Source organism: Lygodium microphyllum, chromosome 3 (assembly GCF_053477565.2).
Source record: "Lygodium microphyllum isolate KBCC chromosome 3, Lygodium_microphyllum_v1.1.10, whole genome shotgun sequence".
NCBI classification, from domain to species: domain Eukaryota; kingdom Viridiplantae; phylum Streptophyta; class Polypodiopsida; order Schizaeales; family Lygodiaceae; genus Lygodium; species Lygodium microphyllum.
This window is the reverse complement of record NC_141137.1, coordinates 171,907,734-171,924,219: the sequence shown is the minus strand read 5'-3', so window position 1 is coordinate 171,924,219 and position 16,486 is coordinate 171,907,734. Positions and strand designations below refer to the sequence as shown.

The following is a 16,486-nucleotide window of genomic DNA, read 5'->3' as shown; positions in this document are numbered from 1 at the left end:
CATCCACTAAAGTGACCATTCCACTTGGAACTCTACTCAAAGGTAGCTCATTGATTTGGCAAGGATTAACATATTGGGTAGAAGGTACGAGCCCTGCCAAATCTCACCATATTCCATAACCTAGCTTTAGTGCATCTCCAACCCTTAATGGTCTAGGGGTTAACACATGCTTGGAAGGAGTCAAGTGACATGTTGTCCTCCCTATGCACACCCCCTTGGAGATACTATTCATTAGCATAATCATATGCACTAGAGCTAGTGTGAGCATAGTTAATCAAGATGTACTCTAAGCTTGGAGAAATCCATCAATTGAACTAGTATATTTTAATCTAACCTTCACTGAGGGATTTAATTTAGACCATTAGGAATTTTAAGGGATTGGCCGGTCAAGATCGTTAGAGTACAATTCAAGTTTAACTTTATTGTTATGAAAGGTGTGGAGTATGACCTCTTGCTTGGTTGAGCTTGCATGAGCAATGCACATCTCATTGAGGAATGGGATTGCCATGGTACTAAAAAGGAATGGAACAATTCAAATATGCGTTAATTACAAGAAATTGAATGCTACAGCCAAGAGATATCATTATCCACAACCATACACTGATCATATGATTGATCAACTAGTAGGAAAGGAAGCTTTCAGCTTCTTAGACATGTTTTCAAGATATAATTAGGTGTGAATCCACCTAGATGATAAAGGCTACCTTTGCTACTTTTGAATGGGTAATCACTTATATTTGTCATGCCTTTTGGATTGACAAATAAACGAGTACCCTTCCAAAGGCTAATTTGCACTATCTTCAAGAACATGTTGAGAAAGTGGCTTGAGGTATTTATTGATGAGACCATTAGGAGTACAATTAAAGGTTAACTTTATTGTTATGAAAGGTGTGGACTATGATATCTTCCTCAGCCATGAACAATGCACATCTCATTGAGGACTGGGGCTATCATGGTACTCGAAAAGAATATGAAAACTCACCTATGAATTAATTACAAGAAATTGAATGCTACAACTAAGAGAGATTACCATTTGCTACCATACTGATCATATCATCAAATGAGTAGTAGGAGAGGAAGCTTATAGCTTCACTTTTCAGGACATAGTTAAGTGTAAGTCCATGTGGATGATAGACCAAAGATGGCATTTGCTACTACTGAATGGGGTATTCACTTATATTTTCATGCCTTTTGGATTGATTAAATCACCATCAACCTTCTAGAGGCTCATGTGCACTATCTTCAAGGACGTGTTGAGAAAGTGGCTTGAGATATTTATTGATAACCTATGTGTCCATCTTACCTGGAACAAACATCTTGACAAGCTTTGTCTACTCTTTAAAAGATGTAGGTAGTATCACCTTTCCTTGATCCCCTCAAGATCCTCATTGACGGCAACTTTCTAAAAGAATCATGCCAACACAACCATCCCCAACACTACGTTCTACACCATAGTATACCATGGGACTGACACTCATCTAGGAGCAGGGTAATGTTAACTCTTGCCTCACAATGAAGAAAGCATACCAAGAAGTGAAAACGTTCACAAATGATGTGTAAGAATTTTTTTGATTATATGCAATGTAGCAATTCTCTTGTTTAAAGATGTTTGCCAATGGAAAATTAGGATCAAGCTTACTCTTGTGCAAACTATAGTTATTATTTTGAGAAACCAAGGGAACTTCATGTGAACGCCTAAGTGTATGCAAATGTGGGTGGCCAAGAGGCCACATGCAGGTTGGATGCCCAGAAGGGTAGGAAACCCTAAAACTTTTGTATAAAAGGAATAAGAGAAAATGGAAAAGACAATTCATGCATGTGCAAACTCGTGGTCTTTATGCTTGTGTTATCTTATCTTGTAAATGAGAAAGAAGGCGAGGGAGAGAGTGAGTGTGTGAGTAAGGGACATTAAGTGAGAAGCCTATGGACCTCTCCCTTCTTCTCCATTGATTCTCTTAGGACATTGCTTGTGGTAGTGAGAGCTTGTGAGGTAGGGAGAATGACGAAGCAAGGGACATGTCAAGTGAAGTCTCCTCCATCTTTTTTCTTCTCTTAATGATATCTTTGATGGTTCATGTAAGTGTGGCGATGGTGCAAGTGAGAAGACAAGCAAGTAGACGTACTAGTTGATCATGGAGCGATGCTTATCAACATATTGTGGCTACAACGTGGTAAGTGTTGGTAAGCATACTCATTGCAAGCATCTCGAATATTTTGGAGATTAGCTCATTGTGTTTCACGCACATGTGAGTAGGCTATATGACAAGTAGCTGCAACTTCATGAGTTGAATTCTTCAAACAATAAGGGTGAGTTCGAGAACTTGTTTTTAGCATGTGAGCACAACACTCATGTACAGTTCATCAATAGCATACATTACTCCTTGATTAGGACCATCACCTTTTCAAAGCTACTTCATTGATTATTACAACTTTTGTGTCTATCTTTGACGTGAGTACCATGGAATTGATACTCATCTTGAAAGGGGGTTAATGTTGACAATAAATCTAGAAAGCAAAATTAAAGAAAGTCAAAGCATAAGTGTCAAATACCTTCAATGCATTATTTTAGATACTTGTAATATTACTTCATGGATATATTATTATTGTATTGTATTAAATTATACATATACAATTATCGTCTGGATTGTGCTCATGAAAATGTGATTAGAATAGTCTACAGTAGGTTCAATTAAGATGAGATAAAATCATACATCAAGGACACCATGTGTCCACAAAGTCGATAGGATGCCCAAACAAGGGAATAAATTCATAGTAACTGTGGAAATCCTAAAATGTAAAAGGGGTATAAAAACTAAAACGTAAAGTGGGATGCAAACTCAATCCTAATTCATAGGGGGCTTAACCTTGACCCTAATTGACAAGGAATTGAACCCTAACCCTAATTTTGATTTATATAATGGTCGAAGATCTCCATGTTTGAGAGTGAGGGAAAAAGTGAGTGATAGTTTGTGTTTAAGTGAGGAACTTAGGAGAGAGATACTCTATATTTTCTCATTTTGCTTTTTCTTTTTCTTTTAATTCATAGTAAAGAGTTTCAATTTTGGAGTTGTATGTGAGTTTGAGAGATTACAAGAGTAAAGAGCTAAGTGTGAAGAAGCTTGTATCCGTCTTCTCTTTCCTTCTTCATCTCTATCTTCTTATCTCATCATTGGTATACTTGGTGGTGGATGTGAAGGCACCACGTCATTGGATTGTGTTGCTTGGGTTGTCGAAGAAGCTACTTCAAGCCTTTAAAATTACTTTATTGTATTCTTGAGAGAGATGAAAGCATACATATAATGAAGCAAGTGTACATACTTTATTTTGTTATATGGATGTAACATGTTATATCAATGTACAAAGGCAACCATGTTCACCAAGAACATAACCTATTCACATACCATGAACACGAAAAGATAAGTTAGTGAGCTCTCTACACATCGAAGCTAATATTGTATTCTTACTTTCTTGGGTTGGAGAGAAGAATACATGGTTAATTATAGTGGAGTGTTTAGAAGATATGGTGAGAGATTATCACCAAAGCAAAAAGTATGCATGGCTAGTTAGAGTGGAGTGTCAAGAAGACAAGGTGAGAGTGTCATTAAAGCAAGTTGAATATCCTAAAATAATAAAGTTCCACCTAATGTCTCGATCGTTATGTGCTTGGCCCAATATTTTTGATGGGATAGCCTTAGAGATAGAAATAAAGACATCTTCATCTTTACTGTATTTAGATGTTAGCATTCATTTCCCTTACATTGCCCCTTATTATCAAATGCAACGACTCGTGATAGTTAAAAGTTTTGTTATGGTCAAAATAAATTTACTCACACCTTTTGGATTTACCCTCCTTACAACTTTGTGTTACATTTCTCTTTTTTTTTAGTTCTAGTTCTTTTTAGGGCTACCTCTCCTACGTTTACCACAAGATACTATTGTTTTTGATTGCCTTTTTAAAAACATGAGTACAATGCTTTACAAAAAGATGAGAGATTTATGTATAAACCCAAAGGTGATTGCCTAGTATTAAAAGTTAGACTCGTGACCATGAGGTTATGGGTTCAAACATTGCTACATGCATCACTTGGCAAGATGTATAGGTTCACATGCTACGTTTGTGAAAGTCTAAGCTATTTTCTACTCACCATTAGCTTTCTTCTACTGTGTGGGTAATTAAGGATAAATGACCATTATGACCAAGCTTCGCTATTCGTCTTTGACTTATAAGCTATCCTATGAGTGCATAAAATCAAAACCAATATGACCCTCTCTCTAGGCTAATATTTGAGGGGGAGACACCCGCATTGTGGGTGCGCATGTGTGTGAGTGTGATCTTAAAAAATGATGTGTCTATACCACAAGTCGAACCACAATATATATCTTATAATTTTCTTAATTCTTGAGAGAGATGAAAGCATACATATAATGAAGGAAGCTTACATACTTTATTTTTTTATATGGATGTAGCATGTTATATCAATGTACAAAGGCAACCATGTTCACCAAGAACATAACCTATTCACATATCAATGAAAAAAAGGGAGTTACTATCGTGATTAATATTGTAGAACCCAAGGCAATTACAATACAATACTTCTATAAATACATCAAACAAGTTAAAAAAGATCAACAAAAGAGTCTCAAAACTTCAAAGACCATTTGGTCTCAAAAGTCTTCAAATGGTTTAAAGAGCCCAAAACTCGGCTCAAGGAAAAAAGCGCAAAGAGCTTCTCAAAGGGATTTAACGCATCCAAATGCTTGGGAACAAAATCAAGCTCTCAAATGTGTCATAAATGTATTCAAAGAGCTACGAGTCGAATGATAAAATAGTAATTGGTTGGACTCATAATATCTCTTGTTGCAAGAAGTGCACCAAAAGGCGTGCAAGACACCCACCAAACATTAAAGTGTTGATGTAAGGAAAGCTTACCTTTCCATATGCTTCTTACATCTTTTCTCTACCACTACTAGGGGGTTTGCTAGAAGCCAAAGTTTTAGCATGATCCTGTGTCCACAATGAATGCATACATGTAGATATACCACTTTAATAGTTGCAGACTATGAGGGTAATTGCCAAAACCAATGGGTAAATCACACTATTGACTCCAATAATCGAATCTAAACTTAGGATCAACTGGAGGAACAAGTTCAACAGATCTCATAGGGTCTTTCATTTTCCTCGAAATTTGCCTACAATGCATGCCCCATCCATAGCAATCAAAGGTTGTGACAAAAGAGAGTGCATAACCTCCACCACTTACCACATCTTGTATAGAATTAATTCCTTGCAGAGCAAATAATCTAAGCTTACCTTGGTTCTTTTAAGGCCATAGGGATTTTAGATAACCTACTCCTTTGAATACATTCAAGGTGCAAAGAATTTGCTTGGGTGTCCATGTCCATTTAACATGTACCAGTATCTTTTTTCAAATTCAAATCAGCTAGGACCACACAAACACATGCGCACGTGCAGCCATTAGCACACCTACATAGAGGCCAAATTTGGCCAATGGAACAAGTTTGCATACTACAATCCGTGTGCGATCAACATCTGCCACATGCTGTTCTGCCTGAGACAATTGAATCACGCCTTGCATGCCAGCAACTTCAGACTGCATGACTTACTTTGATGGTGGGTCGCTGACAGCGTTGCCTGAGAAAATTGACATTTACGAATCGATTGCTGTGGCCACAAAATTCCGGCGTGTAACGGATATCTGTATAAGAATCCGCACGTCGGGTCAAGTCCCAAAGAGCTCTGGTAGATACACTGCCCCAAACGAGGGGATGAGAGTACTGAGGCAGCTCAATATAGATACCAAACGGTAGCAGAGATTCTACCAGTTGGTGGCTGGGATTTGTCTGAAATAAAGGAAGAGGAAGAACTACAACTGTCTCATGTTTTCTCCCATGACCAGTCCTGCACTTGACCTGGTTGGAAATCGTTCAGAAAGCCAGTTTTAGTTGGAAAGGCGTCATTTGCTCTAATAATCCTCCACGTGATCCTTCTGCTAAATTGATATTGAAAGCTTCACCAACACATTGCCACTTACTTTAAGAAAGACCATGCGAGCTTTTGATTAGTCAGGACACATCAGATGAGCCAAAACACGATAGAAGCCCATGGTCACAATACATGGTGGCGTGAATGCTGTGCTTTCTTTGCGTTTTCCCCATATGTTAACAAGTAACATCCTGTTTGATAGAACCATATGAGTTTAATCAGCGCCTAGTTCTGCTTGGGACGTCCAGTAAGTTGATTTTAGTATGTTTCATGACTTAAATATGTTGAACGATGATGCAGTTTGTATCATGCATGCGTGCGCGCATGTGGTTGAAAAGTTGATGATGTGGGACACAAGCATCACGATCCCTGCTTCCCTTATAATAGATTGGATGGATGTTCGTCATCCCCCATTTTAGGACGTGCCTGTGTGATGCCTCCATCTTGGGATGTCGTTCTGGTCACCCTGGACAGTTGCTTCTCTCCAACAGCTTTTGAGATCATCATGCCAGACGTTAGGAAAAAGGAGTCATTTCTCGTGGAGGAGATTCCGATATAAGCTGTTGGCATAGTAGGAGAGTTGTTCCCCATCAAGGGTTTATTTATTGATGTTTAGAGTCAAAGATTACAAAACATCACATATCCAGGACTATAATGGAGACAGTTATGGAGTGCCTCAACATTGAAGGTTTGAAGGTAGGATATTGATACTTCTCAAACTTGGATTGGTCTATTCTCTAGAGGAATTTCGAGTGTTCAGTGCTAGTAGACAGAGGGCCTTCATCTTTATGCTGGAGAAGTGGCCAGACAAACAAGTATTCAAAATCATCCCTTGGGGCTTGAAGGATTCAAAATGGTCGTAAATCCCACTGCCTTAGATGTGTGATTGAGGGCTGAGACACAAACCATATTAGAGAAGCCCCAAGTATTCCCCTAAGTTAGCCGTTGCAAAGGGATGTCCTCTTTTTCCTTTCATGGAAAATATCATTACTATGATCATACATAAGATGGGGATTGTATACTCTGTGTATTAATATATACAACGAAAAGACGAATACAATGGGTAAATAACTCAACTATCTGCTCAAGGAAATGTCTGGTAGTCCAGCAGCCTAAAATTCCATACCAGAGTGTTGAGATTAAGCATGTCCAACTCGATATTTAGTTATTTCAATCACAATTAGTGTGTTTCCCAATCTAACAGCCCCTATTTTCCCAAAGTTCTCCCTATTTACATGGTCTATTTTCCCAGCTTTATGCCATGTGGCAAGTCGGCCAGTCTTGCCAATTTTAGATCAGATCAGTTTCATCTCATATACCTACTTATAAGGAGCCCAATTTTTGTATCGGCAATTGTCATCATTTTCACATCTTAGCTCTCGTCATTATCCACTCTCTGCACCTCTGTTTCCATCACAGTACTACAGCACAATGCCTATTTTCACCATTGAAGCTTCATAGAAGGTGGTCGACCGCTTTCTATCAGGGGAGTGTTGCAATACCTGCTTATCCCATAATAGAAGTCTTCACAGCCGAGCACCACTACGTTTTTTGTGCAGCACAAATGATGCTCTCTTCCCATTGGTTTTTTTTTGCAGTTTTTAATCTCCTGCAATTTTCTTGCTCTCTCCCACCCCTTGTTTAGTGCCAACCTGTTTCTCTGAACTCTTCTGTGGCTCTCCATCACTCCCTTTAAACACTTTTTGCAGTAGGGTTTATTTCTTTGCAGTCCTCAGTAGGTGCCTCAGCACAGTTTTGCAGCACAAATCTGTGTTTTTACAGGCAGCAACTTCTCTTCTCTTATTGATCTTGTTTTTGCAGATGAGCTGGCACTGATGACTTCTCTGTCTACCCCAGACATAAAGTTGAATGATGACAACTTCGAAATTTCAAAGAGATCCATATAACCGGTTGGAAAAATGTTTATATTAGGCGATGATCAAAGGCAAGGCTCCATCCCAGACTTCACTAGCATCTTGTAACTAATTAGGCAGCTTTGGCTGCCCTCATTTGCCTCATTTTGAAGGTTTTGAGAAGATCTAAGCTCTAGCATTGTAAGTGAGAGTACCAGGGCTAACAAAGAGTGCATAGAGATGTGCAATCAACAAAACTAACAGTGTATGCTTGGAAAATGTAATGACATCAAATGTGCACTCAATGAACAAGCAAGTTAATGAATACAGAGAATCCTTAGGGAGTGGGACAGGTTGCGAGCAGCAAACTCTATGTATTGCTGATGATGAGCCTATATATAGGGATTGGCTGCAGATGGTTTGCAACACAGTCTGAGACACAGGAAATGGGACTGATGGTTTGCAACACAGCCCGAGACAAGAAAATGGGACTGAATATGGGAGACCTTGCTTGCTTTTGGCAGTACACATGGTCTAGTTATTTTCAATCTTCTACCTCGTTAGTCAGGTTCAGCTGCAGTAAACTGTTGGAATGATAGAGCGGCAGTTACCAAGACACAGGAAATGGAACCAAGTATGGAAGACCTTTCTTGCCATTAGCAATGCCTATCGTCTAGTTATTTTCAAGGTTCTATCTTGCTAGCCAGATTCAGCTGCAGTTAAACTTGTCAGAATTATAGAGCAGGGGTCAGCACGTTAGATTGCCAAATGGGGTCACCTAATTTAATGCAGGATATACAGGACTTCACCATTTCAAGTAGACCTACTGGGTTAGTAGCAAAGCATGCTTGCTGGGCTTTCACTGTGGCCTGCAAACACAATGGATGTTATATTTGCTCCACTCTCTGTGTACTCAAAAGACCACTTTACTGGAGATACATCTGGAATAAATGGTGGTAGAGTTTATGGTGGGCTGTCTATTCTTGACCCAAATGTATCCCTAGAGGAGCTTACAGGGAACATAGCACGTGTTTTACACAATGCAGCAACTTGTGCCTTCTCACACACGAGAGCTAATTGTTACTTGGTCCTGCAAAACAGCTAGTATGATGATGATTGTTGCAACATGCCAACCAAATTACAGCAGGAAATTACACTTGGACACACAACACACTAACAGGCAAAGACACTCTTTCAACATCCTTTTTTTGTTTTGTGGAAAAGGTGTGGCTAATTATATTACTTAAAAATATTTTTACAAAGAAGTACACATGCTCGACACTCTAGTTGGAATTGTCTGAAAATCAGAAAACAATAATATATACGAGCCTCTCAAGGCAGGTTTTTCTGTCTGGGGGGGGGGGATGATGGGATGGGATGTATCGCCACTTGGGCCCATCCACCTGCATTGTGAAGAACAAACTATGACCACCCTAGGTGAGAATGAACTGAAGCCGGAGCTTGTAACAGTGTTGAGAGTCACAGTATAGCTAATCCCATAGGCCATAGAGTGAGTGGCTAATTATATTACTTGAAATAATTTTACAAAGAAGTACATGTGCTCAACAGTCTAGCTGGAGCTGTCTGAAAATCAGAAAACCATAATATATACAAGTCTCTCAAGGCAGGTTTTTCTTTGTCCAGGAGAGGGTGATGATGGGATGGGATGTATCGCCACTTGGGGCTATCCACCTGCATCCTGAAGTACAAACTATGACCACCCTAGGTGAGAATGAACTAATGCCGGTGGAGCTCATGAGTGTTGAGAGTCGCCCTGTAGCTAATACCATAGGCCATAGAGTGAGTGGATGATGGATGTCCAGAGCTCTACCAGGGTCGCCTATATCGAGAGGTTCATTACTAAAAATCAACTAGCAGTGTGCCTTCCAAATGTGCCATCCTATAAGGCTCACAATGATCTTTGTATCAATCTCATTCCTCTTCACCTTTGCCCCTCTCTAGCATCTTGCTACTGACTGTAGGACCTCTAGGTCAGTGATCCTGTACTACAAATGTCTCTCCAAATACTAATAGATTGGGCAGGGCCAACCTCCAAGCCAGCCCATTAGATGTGGGAGAGCTCCCCTAGCTACCCCCTATCATGATCTCATATTTTTGGGTTCTAGATAACAAGCTGTCTATCAATCTCCTCTTGGCATTTTGGGGCCTATTGCACTAGGGCCATACACAAGCTTTGCTGGATCTATAGAGGCTGCAAAGAAATGATGATATGGATAGTGCAATGGAGACCCTAAACGCAAAACGCGAAATCCTAAACGCAAAATGCAGAACGCAAAACTATGGGTGAAGGGTTTCTCAACACCCCTTCTTAGGCCCAAAAAAGGGAAACAAGGGAAGAGAGAGGTGGAGATGCAATGCTACATGTTGAAGAATGCTCATGCAGTAGGTGCACTTGGACAGTGTCCCTCATGGGGAAATTGTTCACTTGCCTAAGCGCCCTAGTACAAAGATGATGAAAACATGCAATGCATAGGAGGAATGTTGGTGTTTGGGTGGTGCCGAGAACCATAAGGATATGCCCGTACTTAATCTCGAGAGTTGGCTCCATGCTAACCAAGGGACGAAAAAGATCCATCTTGTAATCTCAGAATACCACTTGAAAGGAGATCTTTGAAGATAGTCACGAGATTGGATGAGTTGTAGAACCCGGAACTCAACCTCAGGAGAGAAGTCACTAGCTCCGTGACTCCATGCTGGAAGGAATACGAAGGCTCAGCCACCAAGTTGTTGCTGAAGACCCAAGGGTCCCGATCTAGGTAGATCCTCTAGATCCTGGGTATGAGTAGAGGAAATGACTACTCAAAGGAGAGCCACTCCTCGAAAGTGAAAGGTGATGGTGTATGAAGAACTTCATGGCACATAGGGTTCCTCTCTGAATCGGAAGGAGTAGAAGTAGGAGCCCCCTCTAAAGCTGAAGAAGAACCGGAAGCCCCCTTTGAGGGCGAAGAAAGAAAATCCCCCTTTGAATCCCAGTTTGAGAGAGAAAGGGAATCCAACCACTTATGGCTCACAGATTGTGAAGCATCTGATGATGAAGGACCGCTGGTCGTGCCGAAGAAGGTATTTGGGGCTTAGAAGAAGAAGCTGGGAAGCACCCAGAAGTGGCCTCTCGAACCTGAGTGAAAGAGGGTGGGAAAGAAGGAGACTCAGGATGAGCCAAGGGTGGGGAACGGTCACGAGCTCTCAAGAGAGTGGATTGTGGAGGAGATGTGGGCCGTGAAAGCCATTGTACTTGAAAGTAGGTGGGGGAAATCTCCGCGCAGTGGCGTGATCTCCAGGAGGGCTTATTGCCTTGGAAGGTCTTAGAGCCTTTGTGTGCTCAAAAGGACTTAGTGTGCGTCAGGTGCGGCTTATTGCCTCGAAATACTCTGATAGCCAATGTAGAACGATCTCTATGGCCCAAAAAGGAGAGGTGGCACAATGAGTGCTAGAGGGGAGATGCATATACTCCGGGGTGGTGGGGAGCAAAGGTCGAAGTCGGCAAGCATTGGTGGTGTGTCCCCGGTGGTGTGTCCAGTGATGCCATAATAGGAGCAACCAGTAGTCTGGTTATTTGTTGGGGAAGAAGCCATGGGTAACAATGTGCCTTGCTGAAGTAGGAAGAGGTCAGCCACAAACCACAAGCCACAATGTCCACCTCAAGGGGTGGGAGGGTAGGGGAAGGTTTGGAAGTGGGCTACCGGCTGCAAGAGTGTGTAGGAGGTGGCTGCCAAGAGGAGGAAAACAACCGCCCGTATCAGACAAGAGTCGATGATAGTGGAAGGAGTTGCTAGGTGCAAACGTTGGAAGGGCTGAACCACCAGTGGTTGGGAAGAACCACCAGCAGTCAAGGTGCAGCCGCCGACCTGCTGTGGAAAAAAGCCGCCAGCTATGAAAAATAGTGCTAGTTGTGCTGCCAACTGATTGGGCAGAACCGCCAGTCCGCAGCCAGTGCTGCCAAGTAATAGAATGGAGCTGCTGATTTGCAAGAGCTGAGCTGCCAGCAATTTTTGGCAGCACCGCCAAGTAGAGAGTAGAAATGCAGGCTGACAGGGTGTAGCTGACAACCGGCAGCAGGAGCTGAGCCAGAAAATGCTGCCAGTAGATAGGTTGTGGCACCAGCAGCAACCACTTGAAAAACACAGGCAGATGGAGCTGAAATGTAAGCACCGTCAGCTACTAGAGAACAGTTGCTAGGAGTTAGGTGGAGCAGGTGGAGGTCAGCCAGCTACAAACGCAAGCTGGGCTGAGCCTTGGGCTGGTTTGGCTGAGCTGCAGGCTGCAAACGAAGCTTAGAACCACCACCAAAAAGTGTTGATGCAGTAGAAGAAGGAGAGAAGTGGATGCTAAACCCGCCACCGGTCTTTGCCTTCATTGGAGTGGAGGATCTTTGCCACTGTTTGAGCAGATCCATCTCTGATACCATGTCAAAAGATGATGTACCAGCAAGATAGTAGGGTTTGCGGGGAGGAACACGGAGTGAACTTGGTAAACACTGAGAAGAGAAGAGAAGAGAGAAGAAACTCTGATGAATGGAATGAATGTGATACAAGGGAACAAGGGTGCCGTAGCACAAGGAAGATGAAGACAGCCATGAACCACGAACCGCAATGTCCTAAAGGGATGTGAGGGTAGTGTGGAGGCTGGTATGATGAGTGACAGAGGCAACCTATAAATAGGCAAGAGACTGTCTAGGGTGGTACCCCACTGTGGGTGCCCAGCCCCTTTTTGGGGCTGTCCACTGTTAAACCTTAAAAGCAAAATGCAAAACCCTAAACGCAAAACGTAGAACGCAAAACTACGAGTGAAGGGTTTCTCAACACCATGGTAATCATCTTGATCTGGTGCCCTCATTGACACCTTGGGCTGCATGCAGGGACTGATCAGTCAAACATTGTATTAAGCTTTCCTTTTAGATTTTGTGCAAAGTTATCACTTCATTCTCTTCTTTCTTGCAGTCTCTCTTCTCTTTTCTCTGTGTTTGTGATTCCCTTTTGGTGCACACTCTCACATGGTGGTTATAGCTTAGAAAAAAATTGTGAAATTATCAAGAAATTTAAACTGATTTTCATCGTAAAATTCATAAAATTTTTTAGAATAACTCTAGAAAAATTGACCATAATTTGGAGAAGCTGATGGTTAATAAAATAATTTGGAAAATTGGTATCATCTCTACGAAAATTTTAAAATAAATCCCAAAAATGTAAAATAAATAATTTTAATTTAGAAAAGTCATAATTATTTTGCGAAAATTCATTTTGATTTGGTAAGGCACTAATTAACTTAGTTACATTGCCTAACTGGCGATACATCGAGAGGAGACTACACTCAATGATCTACCTAATGTAGCCCAAATGCAAGTATCACAATTGTCTAGAGCTAAAAAGATTTTCAATGTGCTCTTTGCAGAAACCCCAATATTTCTACTCTATTAAGGGTGATTCCGACAAAGATAGGCCATTTACAATTGCTCTACAAGTGTAACTATTTTCTCTCTCGAATAGGGCTTCTAGCATTCAAATGCAGCAGATTCAAGTGTGTAAGAGCTATGGAGTACCACCAATTAAATGGTTTTGATGATTTAGACGAGGAGTTAGTCTACTCTTTTGAAGACGGGCACTCATAGCTGTCAGATTGGCACAATGAGCACAATGAAGATAGAAGAGCAAAGGCATCTCACTCTGACAAGTCTTGACAATCAAAGTAGCATTCTCCCCTTCTTGCTTACATGTTTCTCATAGAGCCTATTCTTCAAGCCCTCGCATTGCCATGATGGCACCCCTTGTACAGGTACTTGTTTTTTCTTCATTACCCAAAGAAGATTGACTCAACAAGTTGAAGTACTCCCTTTGGTCATGCAAAGTGGAGTGCATCCTCAACACCTTTGATCACTGGGATTTTGTTACTGCCCCTATTCCTGATCCTATAGAGGATTCCACCGTTGGTTCTATGATGGATCAACCCAAGCAACTCTATGGGATAGGCTCAACTCTTGAGCAAGATCCTTTCTTTTTATGAATCTACAAAATGTTATCCTTGTTCATGTATGCAGGTTGCGGATTGTAGTAGAGGTGTGGCCAAAGCTCTCTTCCCTCTATCATAGAAGACCTTTGCCCACCGTATCACCCTAGAGTAAAACTCAAGATGTAGGCTTAACTCTTGAGCAAGATCCTTTCTTTTTATGAATCTACAAAATGTTGTCCTTGTTCATGTACGCAGGTTGTGGATTGTAGCAGAGGTGTGGCCAAAGCTCTCTTCCCTCTATCATTAGAAGACCTTTGCCCACTGTATCACCCTAGAGCAAAAACTCAAGATGCTCTCAGTTGATGACTTCTTCCATGAAGGATCATATCAACAAGCTTGAGGACATTCGGGATGAGCTTGCATCCCTTCGCGGATGATATCTTGAGAGAATATGGTGACGATTCTCCTTACCCAGTTGCCATCTCCAAAGTATGATGTCTTTTACACCAGCTTGCTTAACTCTAGGGTACATGAGAGTCTTCTTTGGGAAGAGCTAGCTCCACTTGTCTTGGAGCATGACAAGCCACTCAAAGAGATACGGGCCAGTGGATCCTGCTCTACAAAGGCTTTTACCGGGAGTGCAAAAGGGGTAAACAAGAAGGGGAACAAGAAGGCTAATAACAAGAAGTAGGATGAAGAGAGAAGGATGGGAATAAGGATGAGAAGAAGTTCAAGCCCAAATGCCCACATTGTAGGAAGGGCAATCTTCTAGAGATGAACTATTGTTAGAAGTACTTCATTTGAAGCCAAAAGATGGTTCCAAGGATTTGAAGGCTACTCTGGCTACCATGGTGTCAATCTTCGTTTTGATTCGTGGAGTAGGGATTATTTTCATTTTGCCAAATAGACATGTTTCTTCCGCTAAAGTTCTTTATGTACCAAATTTAGGTTTTAGCCTTCTTTTTGTCCATGGTTTAACACAGCTAGATACATGGGTGGTCTTCACTCAAGATATTGTGACTGTTGAGGATTCTTCTTTAGGTGCTATTATTTGGACAAGTACATAGGAGAGTGGAATTTACAAGATCAATGCCATTGTTGTACAAACTTCTCACAAGCTTGGGCTACTTTGGCATGCTTGTTATGGGCACTTGAACTTTGACTCCATCAGGTAGTTCTCAAAAGAACTTAGTGGAGGAGGTTTTCAAATTTCCCTCCATCCACACATTGTACCCTAGCTACTTACGAGGTAAGTGACCTAGGTAGCCTCATCCACAAGTTGCTTCTTGGAGGGCTACTACTTTGCTAGAGTTGGTGCATACTTTCACATATTTGGGTGCAATGCTTATGTCCATGTAGACAAGAAAAACAGGGCAACCTCAACCCAAAGATAAAGAAGGTTATCTTCATTGACTATAACATGATCACGAAGGGCTACAGACTTTATGACCCATAGAGATGAAAGATATAGGTGAGCAGGGCTGTGATATTTGATGAGGTTGTAGCCTCGAATGTCCTAATTGATGGTGATTCTACTACATGTGATTCTCGTCATCAACTGACCTATTCCCCCACACAACCATCAAACCACTGCCCTTCATTCCAAGTCACCCATTGGTACTCCATTTGCGACTTCTCCCCCTCCTCCTCCACCTTTTGCTCCCCTTCCACCCTTGATGGCTCCTTCCTCTTCATCCCCAAATATTTCTACTTTTTCCACAGCCCTTAGGTGTCCTTAGAGGGTCTTGAGCCATTTGAGGTGGAGCCCTTGTCTTCTGATGAGGTAGATGTACCTTTACCTAGTGAGGGGGAGTCCCTATCCCAAAAAGGTGTATTATAGGTCCCGAAGGCCTCTTGCTTTCCATAGCAGCAAGATCAGCCCATTGCCATTCCAGGACAGCAGCCGTAGCTTATGCAGGGTCTGGAGTCCTTCACTTTCCTAAGACACCAACGAGCGTAGGTAGATCAGCCAAGCTACAGGCCAGGCTATCCACATGGACATAGGCATTGCACCCAAAGATGCGAAAGTGGGAGATGGAAGGCTTCTTACCAAAGAAAGACTCATATGGAGTTGTGTCTTATAATGCCGAAGTCAGAGACCTATCAGAGTGAGATGCATTTTCTCTTCTATCTTCATTGCATTCATTGTGCCCATCTAACGGCTATGAGTGTCTGTCTTCAGAAGAATAGATAGATTCCTCATCTGAATAATCGTACTCCATTGATAGACCTGCAAACACTTTTGAATTTGTTGCATTTAAATACTGGGAAGCCCAAACATAGGTACCATGGACTGTCTAGAGCTGAAAACACAGATTTTCAGCCTGCGTTTTGCAGAAAACACAATTTTTTTGCTCTATTCAGGGTGCTTTCAACAAGGGGGGCCATCTACAACTACTTCTCTACAGGTGTAGCTGTTAGCCTTTATTTTGTCAGTCTGTCATCTCTTTGTGGTGAGCTCCATTAGAGTCTCGTGGAGACATAGGAGCTCTGACTGTTTCAACCCATTCTTTTTGTGTGCATTTCTTTTTCAATGTGTTTAGGGTGGTGTGTTCACACTAGCAAAGGGCACTTTAGAGCCTCTGCATTTCTTTTTCCATGGGCTAGTGCGGTGGGCAGCTTGCATATATGATGGGCGCCCTGTTTTTGATCATCATTAGCTGCC

General features: G+C 41.6%; 1 protein-coding gene across 7 annotated transcripts in view; it reads right to left on the bottom strand.

Annotated features, from left to right (window-relative positions):
* Positions 1-3,066: 3,066 nt before the first annotated feature.
* The window catches only part of LOC148039182 (Aldolase-type TIM barrel family protein), a 190,556-nt gene continuing 177,136 nt past the window's right edge, over positions 3,067-16,486 (bottom strand). The window contains exons 10-11 of one of the 7 annotated variants that reach the window (XR_015690370.1): positions 6,054-6,195; positions 4,544-5,931 (exon numbers count right to left, since the gene is read on the bottom strand). Coding sequence is in view for 6 of the 7 variants with exons in the window: in XM_087675081.1 (XP_087531207.1) it covers positions 3,346-3,389 (44 nt within the window). In the remaining variant the exon portion in view is untranslated. The other 6 variants (XM_087675083.1, XM_087675081.1, XM_087675080.1 and 3 more) reach the window with 6 other exon arrangements.